Source organism: Taudactylus pleione, unplaced genomic scaffold, assembly GCF_031769625.1.
Source record: "Taudactylus pleione unplaced genomic scaffold, aTauple2 ptg000547l, whole genome shotgun sequence".
Taxonomy (NCBI): Eukaryota; Metazoa; Chordata; class Amphibia; order Anura; family Myobatrachidae; genus Taudactylus; species Taudactylus pleione.
The window spans coordinates 1,905,896-1,931,420 of record NW_028284949.1 but is presented as its reverse complement, the minus strand read 5'-3'; the positions used below and the strand labels follow the sequence as shown (position 1 = coordinate 1,931,420).

The 25,525-nt window shown below is 43.6% G+C and overlaps 1 protein-coding gene and 1 pseudogene across 1 annotated transcript; one reads left to right on the top strand and one right to left on the bottom strand.

The window, feature by feature from the left end:
• Positions 1–1,241: 1,241 nt before the first annotated feature.
• On the bottom strand, positions 1,242–24,951 carry LOC148500748 (uncharacterized). Its single transcript, XM_088451325.1, is given in 9 exon segments — positions 1,242–1,272; positions 1,274–2,984; positions 19,659–19,755; positions 19,900–19,997; positions 23,496–23,607; positions 23,745–23,836; positions 24,417–24,528; positions 24,653–24,750; positions 24,867–24,951. Coding segments are annotated over 9 exon segments (2,436 nt in total).
• Positions 15,764–15,883, top strand: LOC148500749 (5S ribosomal RNA; annotated as a pseudogene).
• Positions 24,952–25,525: the final 574 nt, after the last annotated feature.

Sequence of the window (25,525 nt, the reverse complement as noted above, 5' to 3'; positions counted from 1 at the left end):
AAAGCAAAGAGTTCAAGTGATACCATAAAGTTAGGGAAAAAGTTTAAAGAACACCATAGAACTTGGAAAAGGAGGCCGCCAGAGATTACCAGAGCCTGGATGATCTTGAATGTGGTGGATGACTCATGAGAAAAAGAACCTATGCCCCGATAACGCCTCATCCCATTGTCACTCAACCCCGGGGGTTTTGAGCTGGGGAGGGGGATATGTGGCAGTATCGCCAAAATAGGCACTGGTGAGCAGCTGTTTTTCTGTAAGGCTGGATGGATCCACCCACACAGTGACAAAAAGCCAGGTGTGAGTTCACCTAATGGCTGCCCAGTTGATTCAGTCCAGAGAGGACTGAGGCAGAACAGTCAGACAGTCCAAGTGGGATTGTGGAAGCAAGACAGAGCTCATTGTACTAGCAAGCCATTGAGGGCCAGGAGGCCTGAGTCTAGACCTGCGGGAGGTAAGGAAGGCCGCCAAATTCTGGGACTGAGCTATGGGAATGTGAATAGGCCAGAGCCTGTTACCTTCAAGTAAGCAGGTTAAATTGTGAGGCTGTACATGCGAGCAGCTGTGCCAGCCAAGTCAGAGCCTTTGATATACAGTACCTAAAAGAAATAAGAGTGGAGAGACTTTGAGAGAGACATTATGTTTGCAGAGTTGCCCTGAATGGGGGCTAGGCTATTTGTTTTCAATTTGATTTATGCAGACACGTAACGCACCATTTATTTGATTTTACAATGGAAGCTGTGTGTGGACCCCAATCTAAGACTGCACTAATACACCACTCTACTGAGCTAATTACCCCTGTGGTATCACATAGGCTATTGCTGGCAGGGAGGTTTATGGCAGAAAGTTTGCTATTAAATGTCAAACCATACTTTCCATTAAGTCAATACGAATTTACCATCAGTTAATACCTTGTGCACTGCCAATGTCCTCCTACACTCTTCTATGCCATTTTGGGTAATACAATTTCCAAAAGTGACCATAAATGCTACAAAGTGACAATGAGAGACAATCTTGCGAGATGGACAGTAACAGGAATAAAAAAAAATACAATATGAACAGTAGCACAAACAATGCCAGATCAACTTTATATAACTAAAAAGAAATGTGAAGTGAATGAAGAACCCATCTCTGAAAAAATATTATGCATAATATTAGTTTTTTAGATAAAATATTTTCCCTCAAAACAGTTTCTTGTTTAAATGTATGTACAATGTTCCACATTTTCTGAGTTGTCATTTCTCTCAATTAGAACATGGAAATGGATTCTCATTTGTGACTTCTCTCATGTCTAACAAGATATGATTTGTGACTAAAAAATTTCCCACACTTGGCACATGAAAATGGCTTCTCGCCTGTGTGAATTTGCTTATGTGTAACAAGAGATGCTCTTTGTGTAAAACATTTCCCACACTCTGTACAAGAAAATGGCTTCTCACCTGTGTGAGTTCTCTTGTGTGTATTTAGCGATGATTTATCTGGAAAACATTTTCCACACTCTGTACATGAAAAAGGTTTTTCACCCGTGTGAGTCATCTCATGTCTAACAAGATACGATTTCTGTTTAAAATATTTCCCACACTTGGCACATGGAAACCGCTTCTCACCTGTGTGAATTATCTTGTGTGTACAAAGCCGTGATGGTTTTGAAAAACATTTCCCACACTCGGCACATGAAAATGGTTTCTCACCTGTGTGAGTTCTCTTGTGAGTAACAAGAGTTGATGCATCTGAAAAACATTTCCCACACTCTGCACATGGAAATGGCTTTTCACCTGTGTGAAGTCTCTCATGTATAACCAGAGCTGATTTCTTTCTGAAACATTTCCCGCACTCAGAACATGGAAATGGTTTCTCACCTGTGTGAATTCTCTCATGTATCACAAGAGATGATCTGCCTGTAAAACATTTCCCACACTCAGGGCATGAGTATGGCTTCACACCTGCATGACTTCTCTTATGTTTAACAAGAGATGGTTTTTGTGCAAAACATTTCCCACACTCAGAACATGGAAATGGTTTCTCACCTGTGTGATGTCTCTCATGTATAACCAGAGCTGATTTCTCTTTGAAACATTTCCCACACTCAGAACATGAAAATGGTTTCTCACCTGTGTGACGTCTCTCATGTATAACCAGATCTGATTTGCGGGTAAAACATTTTCCACACTTGGCACATGAAAATGGCTTCTCACCTGTGTGAGTTCTCACATGTATAACAAGCTGTGCATTTACCGTAAAACTTTTACCACACTCTGAACATGTAAATGGCTGCTTACCTGTGTGATTTTTTTCATGTATAACAAGACTTGATTTTTGCCTAAAAAATTTCCCACACTGAGAACACGGAAATGGCTTCTCACCTGTGTGAATTCTTTCATGGTTAAAAAGACTTGATTTTTCCCTAAAACATTTCCCACACTGAGAACACGGAAATGGCTTCTCACCTGTGTGAATTTTTTCATGGTTAACAAGATATGATTTTTCCCTAAAACATTTCCCACACTGAGAACACGGAAATGGTTTCTCACCTGTGTGAATTTTTTCATGGTTAACAAGATATGATTTTTCCCTAAAATATTTCCCACACTGAGAACACGGAAATGGCTTCTCACCTGTGTGAGTTCTCTTGTGTATAACAAGATGTGATTTCTGTGTAAAACTTTTGCCACACTCAGAACATGAAAATGGCTTCTTACGAATATGAGCTGCACTATGGGCAATAAGCTTTGTGCTCTGTGTAGAACATCTGGCATCTACATTATATGGAAATATCTTATCAACTCTAAGATCTGTAATAGATGTACTGATATCTGAGTTACATAACATTTCAGAAGAATCAGATGACATTTTTGTACTTTGGACAACAGGATGTATAATTGAGGTTACAGGGGTTTCTAATGGAGAATCTTGACGGTTATATTTTATTTCAGTATTTGGAGATATAATCAAATGTTGCTGGAATTTATTTCTTCTGTTACAACCATCTGTAGGGAATATAATAAATATATGGTAATATGAATGTTTTCATGAAATAAGGTTATTTAAAAAAAATAAACATCAAATATATAAAAGGTAATATGTTTAGAAGGTACAATTTGTGACTGACGCACACAAAACACACACACATTTATTAAATTTTTTTTTACACACATTCACACACGTGTAGTGCTTGTACCAGAATTTACTTTTTAACATAAAAGGTGAGTGTGAGTGATAGTTAAAAATGCTTTAAAATATTAAACCATTGTTTATGTATAATATAAAGGAGAAATAAAATACTGTATTCCATTTATATTATGTTGATTTTAAAATGTTGCATCATATTGTGTTCTTGTATGTAAGGTTTTATATCATCTGTAAATAAATGTGCTTAGCTAATAAACTTATTACATATAAAATACTGTGCTAATGAAAGTCTCCATTAAAATAATATTGCATAATGGGGGTTATATGTTGAATATTTATAGGCAGATCCCAGTTTCATCCAAAAATGCAATTACACGTTCCCACTAGAAGACCTGGTAAAATACAAACAACAATGCACAAACAACTAATCACCAACAGTGACCAAAGATCATGGCAAATCGGATACATCAATTGAACTTTCTAGTCAGAGCTTGTGAAGGTTAATGGCCACGTTTAAAATGGGACCTGCACACAACTGCTTACGTTGACAGACTCCCCAGGCAGATTCCCTCCTTTGTTTCTGGTCTTGCCCATTATTACGCCAATTCTGGCTGGCGATTAGGAAGTTCTCCCTCGATAAGTTAATTATCTCCCATTTACGGCAGAATGGGCTATATTTGTAATGGTACCCACCACACAGAGAGTTTCATGGGGATGTAAAAAAAATTTGCTTTTAGCCATTAGTGCTGCCGCCAGAAAAGTTCTTACAAAATTGGATATTGGCCTCTCCCCCATCATTACGGATGTTTCAAAATAAACTATTTCATATTTTTAATATTGACTGGATAGAAACCTTATTGAACAGAAAGCGCTTGGCCCCGCGATTTTTCAACACATGGGAGAGTTACCTCTCCATTTTATCTGGGGAATTTGAATGCAGAATTGAAGATACTTTTAAAAAAAATACCATGTGGTATGAACGGCGACTTTTAGGAGATTTTCCTTGTAGTGCGTAGTGATCACATTGATTTTTGTGGTACCTCCTGGAGGTTGGGTCTTCTTGTAGTGCGCGGCTCCCCCCTTTTTCTTTTCATTTATTGTTTTGTTTTTCTCATTGCATTGGTCTATTATATTTACTGTCTCTCTATATTGAGTTATTGTATTACTTCATCATTTGTGATGATTACTATTTATATATTGTGGCTACTGATTGATAAATAGTTATCTCTGTTTATAGCTAAGTATATTTTGTCTCTTGTTTTCTGTTATGAGACATATAATTGTCTGAATGTCTACTTAGAGCTATGCGATTGTATTATTTGTATTGCATACTAAATTTTGTATCGTTGACACTTTTGGTGCTTTATACAATAAAAAAATTTTATTGGGAAAAAAAATAAAATAAAATGGGACCTGGACAGACGAGACTGTGGAATGAAGTGATAGAAGTAACAGCTGTTTATATAATGCAAGCAAAGCATAGTGCTAGTGCTAAAAGGGTTTGAGTAGAATGGTAGCAGATGAGAGAAGAATGTGCAAGACCTTTTCGAGAACCGCATCATTTGTTAAGGGCACTTTGCCAGATGTGAGCGCGGCAATCTGTAGACGATGTTCCTCATAAGAGAGTAGAACAAGTGAATGTTCAAAATGGTTTAAGAGTTAAAAGTGGGCAGTGAAGAAACCAGTGAGGCAGATACTTCTCTGAGGTAGATATATAAAATAGAAGAAGGGCGCCCTCCAGGCCTGTGGCCGGAATGAATCAGGCTGCTATTCTAGGGGTCCAATTGCACCCTTAAAAGTGAGAAAATGTAATGGTACAATAATAGCGCCGATTGTCTATCCCGGACCAGTATTTTATTGCTCATTTTGTTTACATGAGACAATCCTATTAATGTGTGGTGTTCGACCATAATTATAGTTTTTATTGATGTATATGGTCTTTTACCCTGGACATATATCCAGGATTGATATACACATAATATTCTTATGTTATTCAATAGCAACAATAGCACAATTAATGAAAATGCAGTTAGTACAGCAAAACATCAAAGATACAACAGCAAATTGATACCTGATGCCAGATTTTAATTTTCCACTGTAAACTTCTTGCCAAACCCACCCTGTTCTTCACCCATTAGATTGTGCTTTACCCGTTACACCGGTAAACAACAAGAAACACACCAATAAAAGTTCTGTCAAATTCAGAGAAATACCACACACCATATTAAAAAAACAAAACTACAATTGCTCCTTCTTTGTACCCTGATTATTCCCTATAGGAGTAGTTGGTGTCCTGCCTATCAGGCATGTAGCACTGTATCAAGACTAGTTAGATCTAATGATACAAGGCCCAAACCCGTACATGAGGATCCTAACACTCCTGATCCAAACAGACAAGGACACTGGAAACAGTCAAAATAATGTTGAGATCAAACCCGTAATCTATTACCAATGAAAGTACCATTTTGCAGGAATATTTAACCAGATGTTGAAGTTAACATTGTAGTAGATACCAAAACAGTTTTCATATCTTCATTCAATCTCCCTCTTTCAGTTCAAACCATCTCTATAGTAAGGATATTTGCTGCCCCTTTCCGAATATGCTCCAATTACATAGGTAGAAGTTACTTGTCAGACAGGTGTGATATGAATTACAGACAGCTATTCAGCCGCCGGTTCAAATCCCGACTCTGGAAGCCCGACAGGAGGAGATCCCGAAGCAAGCTGGTAAGTATCCTAACCCTCCCCTCTCCCGCCCGTTAATTTTAACCCTCCTTTAGTTGTGCCTAAACCTAAAACTCCCGGGGTGGTGCCTAACCCCAAGTCCCCCCCTGGGTGGTGCCTAACCCCAAGTCCCCCCCTGGGTGGTGCCTAACCCCAAGTCCCCACCAGGGTGGTGCCTAACCCCAAGTCCCCACCAGGGTGGTGCCTAAACTGAACCCTCCCTTCCCCTAGCCCTCCCTAACCCTCCAGGTGGGTAGTGCCTAACCCTAAGTCACCCCGAGAGTCCCTAAACGTAACCCACCCCCAGCGGCTAAATACAGAAGATGCCGGACTGACTTAATTTGGTCCGGCGTCCTTCCAGCGTTGGTCTTAAGATAAGATAGGTGTCGGAATACAGACTCCTAAGTTCCCCATCGGGATTTAAGCATCAGAAAATATACAGACAGCATTTAGTCTGTCTGACAGGGATGTAGTCACTATACCAACAAAGCCTTTGTGGCACTTAAGGCGGCTTTGACAGTCCAAAGCATTAGGCATTCCCAACTACAAAATGCCTTTTTACTTGTATGGCACTATATGCTGATGTTTGCACACAAAAACAAGGAGATGCTAGTAGACCTATAGCGTATAATGTGCAATTAGACATAGTAGTGAAATCAAAACCAAATATTCACTACTAGACCTTTACGGATAGTAGTTGTCACAGACAAACAGTGACATAAATTCAAAATATGCCCTTGGCGTAGAACATGACTTTGGAACTTTATTATAGATAATACCTTACAGCGGCAGGAATGCCAGTAGCCAGAGGTAGTAGTAATAATAAAATGTAAAGTGCATTAATGTAAAACAGATCCAGTAACATTGGGTAACAGAAAAGCAGATGAGGCTAAGGAAGTGACCATTTAGAAGTTAAAATCAAAATCCATCACCAGTTGATGTAATGCTTTTTGAAACACTCAATGAACAAAGACAAGTTGAGATGCAAAGGTTGTTTTATCCACAGGAAAAAGCTATCAGGAAGACAAAGGAATGTGGCCGAGTCACCTGGACTATGGAAGGATATACAAGATAGACCAGTAGAACACAGAGCACATCATCCCAGCCTGGATGAAGCAGTACACAATCTGACTCACCTGAGACAGGTTATTATCTGTAAACTGGTGTAATATTGATGCACATCCGGCTTCTATTCTCAAGAGAGTAATATAGCTGCTTTAGGTCTTACATGTCTACGGAAGGACCCAGAGAAAACAATACCAAGACAACCATCCAACATTCCTCCTACAGAAGGGATCATTCCAGATAATACAAACTGATTTCATCCACTTACCAAAATATAGGAACCTGCAGCATGTATTGGTGTGTGTAGATGTATATTGAGTAAAAGCAAACAGACACTGCAAAAACAGCAAAGTCTACATCCAAAAAACTAATGCAAGAGTTTGACTCTCAGGATACCATAACTGCAAACAGTGTCAGAGGCACACGCATCTCCAGAAATGTTTCCCAAACAATGGGGCATATTCAAACAGCAAGATAAAAAGCCTTGCGCCCAATTTTGGATTACCGCAGGTATGCAGCCCCCGATACCTGCGGTATCCAATGAAATAGTGGTTGTGGTGTTTTCAGTTCAAAATGACACCTGACCTGTTGTCTCCGGAGGCCTCCCCTCCATCTTGAAATGGGAGAGGGGGCTGCTAAGAATCCTGGGGGCTGCTGGGAGATGTAATTCTCCCAGCGCTCATTATGGGGGGTAAACAGTCACACTGGGGGGGGGCACACACATTTACTATATACACACCTATAAACACTAACAAACACTCACAATACTCACCGCTGCTGCAGAAGACCGGTCCCGATGCTGCAGGAAGAAGACAATGCTTCGTAAGGTGAGTACTTAAGGGACTGATTCAGCAAGGAATGCACGGATGCAGACGCACGCAATCGGTCGATGTTTTTGCTCTGCGCATGCACATAAGATGCAATGCAGGACAAGTGATTGACAGGAAGTGCCGTTTGTGGGTGGTGACGGAGGGCGGTCGGGCGAACACAGGCGTGTCTGTGCATCTGAACGCCGTTCCACGGGCATGCATAATTAAGCCCTTGCAGCCAGAGGTCTAGTTACACACAGGAATTCTCGCTGCAGCTGCGGGAGGGTCAGATCAACTATTGTGCGTAAGGGTCCAATGGTTCTCGATGTTTCCGCTGTCTTGCCAGGCATAAGAGGATGCAAGTAAAAGGGAAGTGGACGGCATTATGTATTGCTGGGCGTCTGCTCCTTCTGCTGCGGCTGCCGTGCGTATGCATTCATTAGCATATTGCGACGGCCAGGTGCGTGCGTCTGCATCCTTACGTTCCTTGCTGAATCAGGTCCTAAGTAAGCTAATTGGAAACTTCCAATTGCTTAATTAGTCCTCCGGAGGTTGACGCCGGGGTCCCTGAGAAAGTCTCGCTGATTTGACCAAATTTTCAAACAGAGGTGTTATAATTGCAATGACTTCTTATCTGCAAAATCCAAAGCCCATAATAGACCTCTTATTTCCAGCAGCAAGCAATCTGAGCCCAGCAGAAAGAAACCTTCTATGATGTTCATCAGCCAATATCATAGTGCCAGTAATATGATTAGGACCACCACCAAGAAACTCTGGCCTATTATTAATACTGACTTAAACTTGAAACCCTTTAAAAACTCAAAAATTATGCTTGGATACAGGAGAGACAAGGAGGGGAATTCAATTAGAGGCGAAAAGCCATATTCGCCTGTTTTTTTGTGAAAAATTTGCCTAAAAATTTTTTATTGCCAAATTCAATTCCAGGACAATTTCGCCTAAGTGGAAACAATTCTCCAAAAATGATTCTCCATTCAATAGCTGGCGAAAGCAAAATCTTTATTTTGGGGTGCAAACATGGGGAAACAACTCAGACCCCTTGGGACAGCCCCCCAAAGGACAAATACGCAAAAAAACCAGAAACTAAAACCTAAGAACACCCCAAAAAAGACATGTCATTTTTGGGGTGAAAATTTAAAAAGAGGGGGGATAAACATTAAAAGTAGCGAAAAAGACTTCTTGGGGGTCCCCAAGTATGGGTCAGGTGTTTTTGGGATTGCAGGTGCATGCTGCAGGTGGATTTTTCAAGTTTTTTAAAAGTTCACTTTAGAGACATAAAAACATGCTTGCACCCATTTTCAAGCACCCCAAATTTGACAGGACTACTTATTTTCACCAAAAAATACAGCTTTATGCCATTCTTCACCACTTTTACAAAGACGCTAATAGCAAGCAATTTACACAACTTAAGTAACCAAAATAGTCTTATTACGGCTATTAGTACACATCTATATTGATTCCCTATGTTAGAGCATCTTTTTCTGGGGTACAGACTGATTTCCCCAATTCTTTCAGTACTTTTCACCTGTTCCGCATTCGCCTATTTCCGTTTTCGCCTGTTTTGCAATTGAATTAGGCGAAAGGCGGGGACGAGCACGGAACAAATTCGCCTCTGAAACAGGCGAAGCGAACAGTCGGATAGGCGAAAACTTCGCCTCTAATTGAATATGGCTCAAGAACTTTAAAGGACTGGTTGGTGCACAACGACGTCTCCTCAGATAAACTAAATCCGGAAGGTCATTTCCTAACCAAGAAACCAGGTTGCTACAAATGTATCGGATGCACCACATGCCGATACATGGAAACAGGACATGATGTGGTACACCCCCATTCTGGGAAACGCATCCCAATCAAATATGTTCTCAATTGCACCAGTAAATACATTATCTATATTATACACTGTCCCTGCGGTCTAGTGTACATAGGAAAAAATATGAGATATGGTAAGAACTTACCCTTGTTATCTCTATTTCTACGAAGTCCATAGGGTTCCACAGGATACCTTGGGGTATAGGCGATGGCGGCAGACATCCAGGCACCACAGAGTTAAATTTTCAGCCTCCCAGGATGCACTGGGGTCCCTCTCCTATACCCCGCCCCCGAGCCTCAGGCCACTCAGTTTCGTAACAAGCCATAGGCCGGAGCAGGAGCAAAAAAGAGAGAGAAGACAGTCTGGAACACACAAGAATCACATTCTCACCAGAAGGAGACGGAGAAACCGGTGACCAGATCAAAGCCCATCTGCAGTACAGGTGCGACAGGGCGGGAGTCCTGTGGAACCCTATGGACTTCGTAGAAATAGAGATAAGGGTAAGTTCTTACCATATCTCATATTTTCTACTTCAGGGTCCATAGGGTATCCACAGGATACCTTGGGGATGTCCCAAAGCAGTATCCTTTAAGGGTGGGGACGCTCCTGTGCTGTAAGGAGAATCCGCCGCCGAAAGGAAGCATCCTGAGAGGCGAAGGTATCAAAAGCATAATACCTTACAAAAATATGGACAGATGACCACGTGGCTGCCAATCACCGCTGAGGCGCCACGTCGAGCTGCCCACGAAGGACCCACAGAGCTAGTGGAAGAGCTTTAATAAAGGATGGAACAGGAAGACCTGTGAATCCATCCTGCCAAAGTTAGCGCAGTGGCAGGCCAACCCTTTTTATGGAAACCAGAAAGGACAAAACCGAGAGTCTGATTTCCCAAATGGACTGGTACGGTCAACTTAAATTCTTAGCGCCCGTACCACAGCCAAATAGGCCTCACCAGCAGACAGGACTGGGGAAGTAAAGGCAAGCACTGCCCTGTTCCTAGGAAAGATGAGAAAAAGGGAGGTCTACATGACAGAGCCTCCCATTCTGAGATGCTACTGGCCAAATTAAGAGCCAGAAGGAATACAGTCCTAGCCGTAAGCCATTTGAAATCCACTGAGCCCAGTGAATCAAAAGGCGGTCCTCAGAGAGCCCTAAGGACCACAGCCAAATCCCAAGGAGCCACAGGTGGAACAAAGGGATGCTGAATATAACGTACACCCTGCACAAAGGTGCGGACATCAGGAAGAGTAGCAATCCTACACTGAAACCATACTAACAGGGCAGAAACCTGCACCTTGAGGTAAGCAAGGCGAAGACCGTTATCTAAGCCCACCTGTAGGAAAGCCAACCTCTGGATATCCGGAATACCCGAGGAGCCTAGCCTCTAGGGCGACACCTGAAAGAAAGTATACCATACCTAATGGTAAATTCTTGCAGATAAAAACTTCCGAGCTCTTAGCATGGACAGAGCCCCTGCTAACTATAGAGCTGGAAAAACTCCTAGACCTTAATAGACAGGTCTGGGTATCAGCCAGGATCCTGAGACAACAGGTCCGGGCGTAGAGGCAACAGCTTCGGAGTGTTAACTGAGAGGCTCCGAAGATCTGAGTAATAGTGCCATCTGGCCTACGCTGGAGCTATCAGCAGGAGCGTGCCTCCTTCTTGCCATTACTGGAGGAAGAAGGGATAACGGAGGGACGAGGTACACAACTTGGAAGGTCCACTGGACCTACCTACGTCTATCAGAAGAGTCTCATCTCTGAAAGGCTCCACTTGTTCACCAGAAGATTGAACACCTCCTGATAAAGAGGACATTTCCCTGAATGCACGTCTTGACGGCTGAGAAAGCCTGCTTTCCATCTGAGGATTCCTGAATGAACACTGCCGATGACGGCAGGGATATAGCCTTCCACCCAAGCCAGAATTCGGGACACCACTGTTAGTGTCGCCTGACTTCGGGAACCTCCTAGTGGTTTACATAAGCCATCATGATGGCGTTGTCAGACTGTACCTGCACGGTATTTCCGTGGAGGACCTGTCCTGCATGCTGGAGAACCCTGAATACTGCTCAGAGTTCTCAGATGTTTATGGGAAGCGCAAAAACTACTGGTGTCCACCTGCCCTGGAACAAGTGTGGACCCGTCACTGCTTCCCAGCCACGGATACTGGCGTCCGTCGTCAGAAGGACCCTGTCCGCAATCCCAAAGGGGGTGCCCCTTGTTTAGGTGAGCTTTCTGCAGCCACCAGGCCAGAGAGAGACAAACATCCGGGGAAAGCCTATTGACTTTATCCTATGGGGCAACCCATCCCATCCGGAGAGGATCAAGTTCTTTAGAGTGAAGCTGGGTACTCTCCACCATGTCGAACAGCGACATCCTGGAACCCAGGAACCACATTGCCAAGTGAGTGGACACTCGGAGACTCTGCAGGCAACTGCGTACCTTTGCCTGTAATGCAGAGATCTTTTCCTCAATCACAAAGATCCTCAGATGTTGGGATATGGAGCATCCTCTGTGAAGAATCAGAGAGGACCATTTCCAGTTTATCAGTCAGCCCTAACGTAGCAACACAGATATTGTCCGTTGCATATGGCACTGAAGTATCTCTGGAGACCGTGGTAACAACAGGAGGTCACTCGGATAGGGTAACAAGCGGACCCCCTGCATCCGCAGGTGGGCTGCCATAACTACCATGACCCTGGTAAACCGTGAGGCGCAGAGGCCAGACCAAGGGGCAATGCCAGAAACTGGAAATGCTTATCGACCACTGCAAACCTGAGGAAAACACTGGTGTGCTAAGAAAAGAGGGATACTCAAGTAGTCACCCTGAATATATCCAACGACACCACAAAATTCCCAGGCTCCATTGAATGATGGAATGCAGGGTCCCCCTCCCGAACCGAGGAACCCTTGAGAATTTGTTGAAGGATTTGAGGTTGAGAATGTCCTGGTAAGACCCTTTGGGTGTCTGTACCAGAAAGAGGATGGAGTAATACCTCGTTCCCCTTTGGGGCAACGGAATAGGTACTATAACTCCTGCCTGGAGCATAGAGTGTAACACCCTCAAAGATTACAGGGCCTTGTCCTGAATTGACAGAAGACCTGTAACGAAAAACCGTCTGGGAGGCTTTTACCGGGAGGAAAGGACATACCTTCAAGAAAATACTTCTCTTACCCCAGTGTCCGTGGTGGTCAGACACCAGCACTGGGCGAACTGGAGAAGCCGGCCTCCAACTCTGGGGGCTCCCGAGAGGAGGCCCGTCCCGTGAGGCTGAAGGCTTATAGTCCAACTTGGGAGTAGGACGTCTTGTACTCCAAGCCTGTTCTTATGGCTGAGCAGATTTCCTGGCTACTGACTGTCTTGGAAAGCTGTATTTTAGACTTACCCTGGCCTCACAGGGCCGAAAAGACAAAGTCCCAGACCCTGATGGGACTGTAGCCGATGGCAGACACGCAGACGTAGCTGCTGCCTGCAGGGCCACAATTGCGTCCAGACGAGGGCCAAACAGGACTTGTCCCGTAAAAGGCAAAGCATTCCAAATGGAATCTGCGTCCGCGTTCCAAGAGCGCAACCACAGGGAGCGGCAAGCCGCTACTGCTGCCGAGGAGATTCTGGAAAGGAGTAGGCTATATGTAAGACCGTCTCATTATTAACGTGGCAAAGTCTCTGAGAATTTGCCACTATCCACCTGCTCTGCTGGAGAGTCAGTGTGCAGAGATCCAGTTACCTACTCCGTGTTCCATGGCTCTGGCCCCCCAGCACATGGCCATAGCCGGCCTGGAAGCCCCTCCAGCAAGGGAATATTGGATTTTAGATATATTTGCACCTTGCAATCTGGAACCTCCTTCAAAGAGGACCTGGAGGGCATGGGCAACGTAGCACTCCTCACTAGGCGTGTAACATGAGAATATACCCGTAAAGGTAACTCCCATTCGGAAATGTAATTATCCGCAAAAGGGGCATGCAAAAGGTCAACCGTTTTTGAGGCTGGAACCGCTTACCCGGATTTTCCACGCCTCCTCTAAATGATCCACCTGACCAGATAGAGGAATTACAGTGGCAACACCCTTATCCCCCGTGGCTAAATCCAAATATGCCTTCTTTAAGGATATGTAATAACCAAAGCCGCACGGACTGCCCGTAGAAGGCCAGGTATATAGACTTTAGACCCAGACTACGCCTCCTTTGCACTAAGGGGCTCGTGTCTGAAAAAGTCAATAATGTCACCGTCATCAGACGTCATGTCTTTACCCGTCTGAGACCCGAAAGGCCGTTTAGAAGGCCGAAATGGAGACCCCCCTTGTAAAACGTCCATCAGGTGCTATACCATTTGGACAATAAATTCACCCACACAGGCTCCTGCGAGACCTGGGGGGGCGAAAAACAGGATACACTGGGGTACCATCAACTGTCCAGGGACCCCTGCATGTGATGAGACCACCACAGGCTGCGATAACCCCTATGGGGAAACGCAGGGGGCGTTGCCCACAAAAGCTGTAAGCATCTTAGACAGCCGAGGGCGGTCCCCTTTTTTTGTGCAGGCACAGTGACAGAAATGGGGCGTGATATATAATACAACATGCCCTCCATAAACCCTCAGCGTCTACATATCCCTCCGCTAACTGCACATGATATCAGTACATTATAGCTGGAAGAGGATATCATCGTTCACTTTCCGACATGAGGAGTGCGAACGGAGCGTATGTGACCTCCCACACAGAAAAACCACGTTTACTGTGAGGTAATAAACACCCTGCGACACCGCACCGCAAGGGCTGTAGCAGAAGAACAGGGATAGGAAAAGGCTGACAGTCAGAAATGAAAGTACAACAGCGCTAGCATTTAAGTCACATACAATGCACAGATAACATCCTGCATTACAAGCACTGCGCTCAACTACACAGACCAGAGCCTGGTAGGAAACAGTGCTGCATACACTGACCTTAATTGAAGGAGAGGTATGCGGGGGACCCGGACCGCAATGGCATCTGTATCAGCTTCCAGCAGCGTTTGCCATCCCCAGCACATGTAGTGAGAAAATGGCCGCCGAGGAGCAGAGAGGAGGCCGGCCTGGGGGAGGAGCGCTGACACAGCCCGCTCAGACCGCTGTGGAATGGCACTGTGCAGCAGGGGAGACGCCGGCTGTGAGACAGGGAAGGCGTTCTCCCCTGGCGTGCTATCAACCCCTGGGACGCCGCGCTGTACCGCACATGCTGCGGCCCGCTGTCCCTGGTGGTCTAGTGGAAGGCGCAGGATCAGTACCTGGCCCCACGCGCAGCCGGTCCCCAGGGAGCCCCCTGCCTGGGGACCAAACAGGACTGCGTTACCGGCGGGTGCCCACCGCAGGACCCCGCCGCTTACCTTGTTCCCCGTGCATCCGGCCACAGTCCAGGTAGCCAGGGATCACCGCTAGCTGTGACCCCATCTACCTACCAGCATCCCCGGATCGGTACCGGCGTTCTGGTACCGGCGGGGTGTAGGAGTGACAGCATGGACGTCAATACTGACTGTCCTATGCTGGAGCACTCTAGTTGTGCAGCCACAGCTGCGAAGAAATCTTCAGGGGCCTTAAAAAGACCCCCCTCTGTACGGTGCGACTGGTCCGGCCAGGCACCTACGAAAACTGAGTGGCCTGAGGCTCGGGGGCGGGGTATAGGAGAGGGACCCCAGTGCATCCTGGGAGGCTGAAAATTTAACTCTGTGGTGCCTGGATGTCTGCCGCCATCGCCTATACCCCAAGGTATCCTGTGGATACCCTATGGACCCTGAAGTAGAAAACATCATGATCAGAATGGCGCAACACCGTACCGCCATCCGGCAAGCCCTAGAAGGCTGTAGCCAGTCACTTTTGTGAAATCAGACATTCTTTGGCTACATTATCCTACAAAACTATAGACCAAGTACCTTTATCCAAGAGAGGAGGGGACCGAGATAAACAACTTCTGCAATTGGAAGCTAGATGGATACAAAGAGTGAACACTATGACACCCTTTGGTCTAAATGAGAACTTCTTTTTCTTGTTTCTTTTAATACTCATTTGTCCTGTAAGGTGGAGCTTGGCGAAACTGCTCCCTCTAATACTACATGGTGGTCCTCCTTTTGGTGGAGTTGATACCACAGAGCTTTCTTGACTGGTGTATTTGGCTGGTTGTTCGGAATCTGTTACCCTTGTGTCGTCTTTAGGCTGAAACTTAAGTCTGGTGTACATGGCCGTTACAACCATACTAACACTGAAAGTGCCCGATCTCGTCCGATCTTGGAAGCTAAACAGTGTTTGGCCTGGCCAGTTCTAGGGAGGGAGACCACCTAGGAAGACCAGGTGTTGTAAACTGATATGATCAAAAATTGCTTTTGGGTTCACATATCCATGCCACCTGTACTACAATGTGCCTAGGTTTGTCGACCTTCCCTTCTTTGTACCTGGGATCTTGCAGCCCATATAAATATTTAATCAACCTTTACACCAACAGGGTGACCCAGTGGATGATTCCTTTGGAGATATTTAATTTCCCATGACTTTACTTCTTCATTTTTGTCTATATGTATAGAATTACTATTGCAGGACCATCTTATTAGATATCTGCAACAAGATTCCTTCCATATTTTCCTGATGCAGTTATGTCTCCGTTTTACTTTTAACTGGGGTCTGCTCATGACAGTCTATCTATAGGGTATTTACTCTTCTGTTATTTATTCTTCTTCCATTCATGTTTAATTATTAATTTTTTCATCATTACTCATACTACGTGTGTGTGTGTGTGTGTGTGTGTGTGTTATATATATTTTATCCACATCTTTGTTATGTGTATTCACTTTAATCATATTTCTCACATTCATTACACTTAGTGATATACATTCACCATTTTCGTTTAGATTTATGACTTGTATAACACTACACCATTCATCACATACACCTAACCACTGATTTCTCTGATCATATCCTCAGTGTTTATTGCACCATGTTCACTGATCCATTTTATTCTCCACTTAGAACATCTTCTGCACATTGCCACCTCTCCTCCCCGTGTCTAACACCTGGGGGACAGCGTCATGATGCAGCGTCATACGTCAGGACACCAACGTCCTCATGTCGGATGACGTCAGGACACCAACGTCCTCATGTCGGCCGCACGCTGATGTCAGTCGTCCGGCGGCAGGAGAGCAGGATGGCCTCGCGCACATCTCACTATCACTCATGTTCCATTAAGGTATGTACCATTTTTCATTCACTTGTGTTCATGATAAAAGACATTAGCCTGAAACGTTGAACTGAACTTCCCTACCGTGGTGTCATTCTTTTGAATTCCAGTCCCGTGAGTGCCGCTGCTATGTCTCTCTATACACACACACACCATTATATTATACACACACACACCCGTTCAAAAGTTGGGGTCACTTAGAAATTTCCTTATTTTTGAAAGAAAAGCACTGTTTTTTTTTCAATGAAGATAACATCAATCAGAAATACACTCTATACATTGTTAATGTTGTAAATGACTATACTAGCTGCAAATGTTTGTTTTTTAAAGGAATATCTACATAGGTGTATAGAGGCCCATTTCCAGTGTTTTAATGGTACATTGTGTTTGCTAAGTGCATTAGAAGACTAATGGATGATTAGAAAACCCTTGTGCAAATATGTTAGCACAGCTGAAAAAAGGTTTGCTCGTTAGAAAAGCTATAAAACTGCCTACCTTTGAGCTAGTTGAGTATCTGGATCATCACATTTGTGGGTTCGATTATACTCTTCAAATGGCCAGAAATAGAGAACTTTCATGTGAAACTCGACAGTCTATTCTTGTTCTTAGAAATGATGGCTATTCCATGCGAGAAATTGCCAAGAAACTGAACATTTTCTACAACTGTGTGTACTACTTCCTTCAGAGAACAGCACAAACAGGCTCTAACCAGAGTAGAAAGAGAAGTGGGAGGCCCCGATGCACAACTGTGCAAGAAGACAAGTACATTAGAGTCTCTAGTTTGAGAAATAGATCCCTCACAAGTCCTCAACTGGCAGCTTCATTAAATGGTACCCGCAAAACGCCAGTGTCAACGTCTACAGTGAAGAGGCGACTCCGGGATGCTGGCCTTCTAGGCAGAGTGGCAAAGAAAAAGCCATATCTGAGACTGGCCAATAAAAGGAAAAGATTAATATGGGCAAAAGAGCACAGACATTGGACAGAGGAAGATTGGAAAAAAGTGTTATGGACAGACGAATGAAGATATTAAAACGGTTTTGGTATCTACTACAATGTTAACTTCAACATCTGGTTAAATATTCCTGCAAAATGGTACTTTCATTGGTAATAGATTACGGGTTTGACCTCAACATTATTTTGACTGTTTCCAGTGTCCTTGTCTGTTTGGATCAGGAGTGTTAAGATTCTCATGTACTGGTTTGGGCCTTGTATCATTAGATCTAACTAGTCTTGATACAGTGCTACATGCCTGATAGGCAGGACACCATTTGCATCAACTACTTCTATAGGGAATAATCGGGGTACAAAGAAGGAGCAATTGTAGTTTGTTTTTTAATATGGTGTGTGGTATTTCTCTGAATTTGACAGAACTTTTATTGGTGCGTTTCTTGTTGCTTACCGGTGTAACGGGTAAAGCACAATCTAATGGGTGAAGAACAGGGTGGGTTTGGCAAGAAGTTTACATTGGAAAATTAAAATCTGGCATCAGGTTTCAATTTGCTGTTGTATCTTTGATGTTTTGCTGTACTAACTGCATTTTCAGTAATTGTGCTATTGTTGCAATGACAGAAGTATTATCTGCCTCACTGCTTTCTTCACTGTCCACTTTTAACTCTTAAACCGTTTTGAACATTCACTTGTTCTACTCTTCTCATGAGGAACATCGTCTACAGAACAGGAGAAATAAACAAAAGTCTAAGAGTAATGTGTGCAAAGGCTAGGAGCTTAGGAAATAAAATCCCTGAACTAATTGCAATAATGACAAAGGATGATCTGGATATTGTGGCTATTACAGAGTCATGGTGCAATAAAAATCATGACTGAGACATAGCTATACCAGGATATACTCTATTTAGGAAGGACAGAATGGGAAGAATAGGTGGAGGAGTAGCAATGTATGTCAAGGAAAGCATAAATACTACGTTAATACTAGTTTTGTATAGCTTTATAGACCGTGCAGTCTCAACAGCGTGGACTGCGAAGAAACGAGGGGAATCAAATAAAAAGATTGGTAACGGCCTGGGATGAATATACGCACACTAGAAAAGGAAAAGTATTCTTTAGCAGCGCACTAAGGATGTTCTATATAATAGAAAAAAAAATAATTGATATTTCATTAAATTACTTACAGACCTTATTAGTTACAAAAAGCTAAATATTTAATAACAAAAGTAGGGAAGAAATAGTGAATATTAAGAACAAGGCTGTTATCTAGGGTTGGGAAAGAGATTTTGGCGGTCAAAGTCCCGATATCGGCATCCCAACTGGGTTAGGATACCGACAACCGGTCGGTAGGTATCCTAACCCTACTTCTACTCCTCCCTCCCTGCTGCCTAAACCTAACCACCCTCCTAGTGCCTAACCCTTACCCTCCCCCTTGCGCCTTCACCTAACCCTACCCTCGCTACTTACTTTCGGGATGCCGGTGTTGGCATATCGACCACATCCTGCTATACTAATGCCTGGTCATATTTGCCCTAAATTCCTTTAGGTTGAGAAAGTATATATTTATATCAGTCAGCAATAATATTGTTTTCTCCCCAAATCCATACTGAGCTGATAACTCTAAGTGACAGAATAATGATTACATTCGGTATATGACAAACATTATCTGTAGACAGCGCTAACTTCTATGTAACGTGATAAGAATTATTTTGCCACTTATAGCAGGTTCTTTAGTGTTCATTGTGTGGGGAGGAGACTGGTCAGATCTCTGGGCTGGTAACACACAGTGACATGATGTGAGGAGGAGAGCAGGAGTATAATAGGGGCTGATTGTTCCTAACTACCCCTTTTGGCAGATACATTCCCTCATTAGTCTGTACTAACAGGGGAGGATGTAGTATAAAAGACTGCTATAGCACAGAAGAATATGTGACTGTTCTGTACTTAGTGATTATTTCTCACCTGTGCTGATATCTGTAGGGATTTCCTCCTCCTTACACTGATCACCCCTCACATACATTACTTCCTCTTCCATCTTAATATTAGTCAGAGTTGCACCCTAAACATAAAAAAATGTTAATGTTTGATTTAATTAATGCAGATTAAACAGTAGAATAACAGTGTATAAGACACACACAGCTTCCTACACATCATATAGTGACAGTCGCTTTGGTATATTTGTAAGACCATAAATCCCATCTACCTGATCCCCCTGTAGGACACTGTGATTCTCCTCTGTATCATCCTGGGAATAAAGAGGACGGGGACATCTCTCTGGGATATTTCTGCAACTGGCTCCATCTGTCGGATAAACACAGTGACTGAGTACATTGTATATATGTGATAATCAGGTGATGTGTGTACAGTAAGCTAAGCAGCCTATAGCGTGATAGGGAAAGCAGGAGTAACCCCCCCACCCACCTCAATGCACTTATAACATATATGAGACATCTATTATATGTTCCTATATTACAGTTATTGTAATGGGAAAATACACAGGCTAGATCAATGGGACATTCAAATACCTGTAAGCTCTCTACCATAAGGGAATCGGTGCCTACCAATAGTATTAAGACATTCCCAAAATATATGGACCCATGTATTCCAAGGGTCTCCTCACCCTCAGCAGTGTTAGGGGGCAAAGGAGATCATTTTGGCCAGCACCACAGGAAAGTGGAACCATCTGGACAGAAGCGTGTACCCAAAGGCATCAGCAGAAGACACCCAGAAAAGGAACCACGTGGACCTGGGATTTGTGGGCAGATGCCGCTACATCTCGTCACTAGTTATCTGTTATCTACAGGTCGCTTCAGAACATGTAGCTCCAGTTTTTGATGAATTTCAACTAATTTATTACAGTGAATTAGTAAAACCACAGGGCCAATACTTGTAAATGTTTTGACAACCACTTATTGGAATTGGCATCATTAATGTTGAAAGGAAATGGCCAAACCTCAAGATGTACCATTCCGACAGGTGTTCGGAAACACCCAAGATCTACGCCGATGGACTCAGTTGCAACAGTACAGCGTTTAATGTTAGCGAATATAAATACGTACTTTGTAATTTTCCATAGATGTGGAACATGACAAGACATTTGGTGTCATTTGTACCTGCTGCAGTGAGACTTAGTCACTGTATTGTCCCAAAATAAACCTTTTACATTATTAAGAATTTGACCAATTGCTGGACCTGATTTATATACCTTATCAAATACTTTACCCCCTAAGTCTTTTTACCAACAAAAGAATGTCAATTACAAAAAGCCTGTTTCATCAATTTGTGCACTATGGCGTATACACAATATTCCAGTCATCATGTGTAGCGAAGCTATAGAGTCACCCAAGCAACCAAGATATAGATCGACCAAGACAGTCGTCAGTCACATCTGGCACAATGGGGCATGAGCACATTATAGTAGAGGTTGACAGGGTGTGAGCAGAGGGCGAGGATTCATTTGGTTTGAGCCTTAAAACTTTCCCCCTGATCCTAGTGGCCTTCAACAGGGGGCAGTCTGCAATCAAAGGACTTTTCTACGTGAGAATAAATGGAAGGCCCCTGGAAAGACCAAGGTGTATTTGGAAAGTGCTTTGAAGACTAACTTTAAACAAAACCCAAATCAAAGAGGTAGTTTCAGAATAGCTGGCGCCAACTCTGCAGGCCAATGGAAGTTGCATTGTATTAGATCATCTCTATTAATAGGCAAATAGCTATTCATAGCATCATTATATAATGAAAATAGCTGCACTGTGAAAAATGAATGAGCATCTCCATCTCAACGGCACTTGGTCTCCTCCTGCGTTTCAAATAATATAATCATATAAACTTGATTCAGGTTATATTTCCGAATTTGAAGCAAACGGTGGGCATCAGTTATGGGTTACATCTCAGGTACCCAATAGGAAGAGTACAAGCCTTTCAGATATGGGGTCAGGGATGTGGTGAATTCTTAACGTCAACCAAGATTAGAGCTGGTAGAATAGTGTCACAGAATTAAAGGCCCCTGCTGGTATTCACCAGCAATACCCTGCCTTCAAGATCTCTTTGAGTTATAGGCTTTTACCAGTAGGTTGAATGGTAAGGAAATGAGGAGGACAGTTCGATATCAGAATGTTCAAAACAAACCAATGTTTAAACACAGGGGAGGGGGGGGGGGGGGGGGGCAAGGCATGTATGGCACAGGCTGGGTCAAAGTTTTTGATGCCTTCACAAAATAAAGACCTCCTATAAGTTTGAGAAACTAAACTTTTGTAATTTCCAGCAAATTAGGGGTAGTGTGTCCAGACCACCAACCTGAACCAAATATTGGAAGAGATTAAGACAGAGGTTCTAAATCTCAACTATTACAGTCCAGATTTTAAGGACATCCATGCTCTAAACTTAATTAGTACCTCAGTTCATTTGATTTAACCATCTGGGCTTTTAAGCATGAATATCCTTAAAACCTGGACTGTAATGGCAAACCATGGGAATCTCTGGATTAAGGTATGCCCAAGAAAAGATCAAGAAAAGCAGAGGATGCGATTGCCAAAATGCAGACTCTGCTCACCATTGGTTTGAGCTTTGAAGGCGACCTGGAGACAAAGAACTGTGGGCCTGATTCAGCAAGGAATGCAGGTGAGAGATTGCACAGACTCTGCTGCTGCGAGAATATGCTAATCAATGCATAAACATGGCAATCGCAGCAGAAGATGCAGATGCCCAGCACTACATAATGCTATCCACTTCCCTTTACCCAAAGCCTGAATAGTCTGCAAGACAGCGGAAACATCTGGAACCATCGGACCTATACACAGAATAGTGGTTGACCTGAACCGGTGACTATGCCCAACTGAAGAGGCGTCAACTTCAAGAGTTAAAGGGGTAGAGATGTCGGACCACTTTAATAAAAGACGATTGCTTCTTTTGGATTAAAGGCCTTAGAGACGTTGGGCTGCAAATTTCTAGGGTTAGCTAATTTCCGGATTAAGGCCATGATGGGTGCAACGTCAGAAGAGTAGCCTGTAATAAACAGGAACTGGAGGTACTAACTGTAGAATCACAGAAAGCACTGGATCACCTTGAGTCTAGCAGTAGATGTCCAATCTTTAATTGCTTTGACCTCTACAGGACACATCTGAAGACTGGATCTAGAAATGTCATGGCTGGGAAGCTGCACTTGGTCAAAGAGTTGTTTCTCCAATTTACAGTAAAGGTGGTGTCTTCTAACACAAAATGGTTACTGCCGATGTCGGAGTGATTTTGCATATATGGCGCACTGCGCATGCATCCGGAGAGCGTGCGTGCAGTGTTGGAGTGGCGATTGAGGAGCACAGGAGACACGTGGTGCCAGAAATGTGTTGAAAATGTGCTGGGCGTTCCCGGGCATTGTCAATAAGCCACTAATCATTGCTAGATACTGGTTTGGACTATTCTTGGTCTTGAGAGCCACTTACCACCCATCCCAGTTTTTGACACTTCTGGGATCGTAAGCAGCTCTGAGATTTAGTTTTGAATAGATGGTCGCACCCCTTGATACAATCAAAGAGCTCCAAGATCAAAGGAGTGAGATACTTGTTCTTAATAGTAATTTTCTTTTCAATCCTAGGTAATCAATACCAGAGCACAGACCTTCAATCTTCCTTCGAGCAAAAAAAGAAACCAACTCTGCCGTAGATTATTTAAACACGCCAATAATATGAACTGTAAAACACACTTGATTTTGCATCTAAAATTCTTGCCACTTAGTAAAGCTGGCTCCCATGCAAATACAACGGGTATAAAGTTAGCTACAGACGGCTAACAGAGATCATTACTCACCTGCACAGATCTCTGTGGGGATTTCTTCCTCCTTACACTGCTGATCACTCATCACATACATCTCTTCTTCCCCCTTTATATCTTCTAACTTAATGTTAGTTACAAATTCGCTCTTTATAACCCAGAAAACAAGTAAAAAAAAAAAAATTAATATGTCTAATAAGAATTGGGATCAAACAGTACAATCTTTCGCCTAGGTGTGCAATAAGGTTTTTATGGTATATTGGTGAGACCCTAAAGCCCATCTACCTGATGCTCCTGTGGAATCCTGGGATCCTCCTCTGTATCATCCTCTGAATAAAGAGGACATCTCTCTGGGATATTTCCGTTACTGTGTCCATCTGTAGGAGACACACAGTGACTGATTACATTGTATATATGCGATTATCAGATGATGTGTATATAGGTGGCCCTATAGCTGCTCTCTCCATGCTGTAGTGACAGAGGAGGGTGTAGGATAAGAGAGTGCTGTAGTGACAGAGGAGGGTGTAGGATAAGAGATGGCTGTAGTGACAGAGGAGGGTGTAGGATAAGAGATGGCTGTAGTGACAGAGGAGGGTGTGGGATAAGAGTGCTGTAGTGACAGAGGAGGGTGTGGGATAAGAGATTGCTGTAGTGACAGAAGAGGGTGTAGGATAAGAGATTGCTGTAGTGACAGAAGAGGGTGTGGGATAAGAGATTGCTGTAGTGACAGAAGAGGGTGTAGGATAAGAGATGGCTGTAGTGACAGAGGAGGGTGTAGGATAAGAGATTGCTGTAGTGACAGAAGAGGGTGTAGGATAAGAGATTGCTGTAGTGACAGAAGAGGGTGTAGGATAAGAGATTGCTGTAGTGACAGAGGAGGGTGTAGGATAAGAGATGGCTGTAGTGACAGAACAAGGAGAATATGTGACTGTTCTGTACTTAGTGATTATTACTCACCTGTGCTGATATCTGTAGGGATTTCTTCCTCCTTACATGGCTGATCCCCACTAATATATATCTCTTCCTCTACCTTTACATCTTCAACCTTAATATGAATCAGGGTTTTATCCTAAATGACCCACAAACCAAATAAAAACAAACCACACTTTAAACATAAGACTAAATCCTCACAACTTCTCTACAGATCATAATGTGAAAAGTCAGGTTGGTATTTTACCCCTATTTCCACCTACCTGACCCTCCTGTGGGACACTGTGATTCTCCTCTGTATCATCCTGGGAATAAAGAGGACGGGGACATCTCTCTGGGGTATTAATGTTACTGGCTCCATCTGTAGGAGACACACAGTGACTGATCACACTGTATATATGTGATTATCAGATGATGTGTATATAGGTGGCCCCATAGCTGCTCTCTCCATTACAATAAATGACAGTCTCCTCTTACCCAGTGATGTGAGGGGCCGGTGATTCTCCATCATCACGTCCTTGTACAGACCCCTGTGTCCTTCTATATACTCCCACTCCTGCATGGAGAAATAGACAGTGACGTCCTCACACCTTATAGGAACCTGACACACACACAATGATACAGTCATCACCCAGACACATCCCCTGGTGTTACTGTATAATGTCCCATTCCCAGCAGTCACCTCCCCAGTCATCACCCAGACACATCCCCTGGTGTTACTGTATAATGTCCCATTCCCAGCAGTCACCTCTCCAGTCATCACCCCGACACATCCCCTGGTGTTACTGTATAATGTCCCATTCCCAGCAGTCACCTCCCCAGTCATCACCCAGACACATCCCCTGGTGTTACTGTATAATGTCCCATTCCCAGCAGTCACCTCTCCAGTCATCACCCAGACACATCCCCTGGTGTTACTGTATAATGTCCCATTCCCAGCAATCACCTCTCCAGTCAGCAGCTGAATGATCTTGTTGGTGAGATCCAGGATCTTCTGGTCATTGTGTCTCTCATGTATCAGTGAGTGAGGTTGAGGCACCTGATGGGGCTCTGGGTCCTGCTCAGGCCTCCTGACACACAGAGACGGCTGCCTGGTGCCTCATACTTCCCAGATGTCTTCTTCACTACTGTGTAAT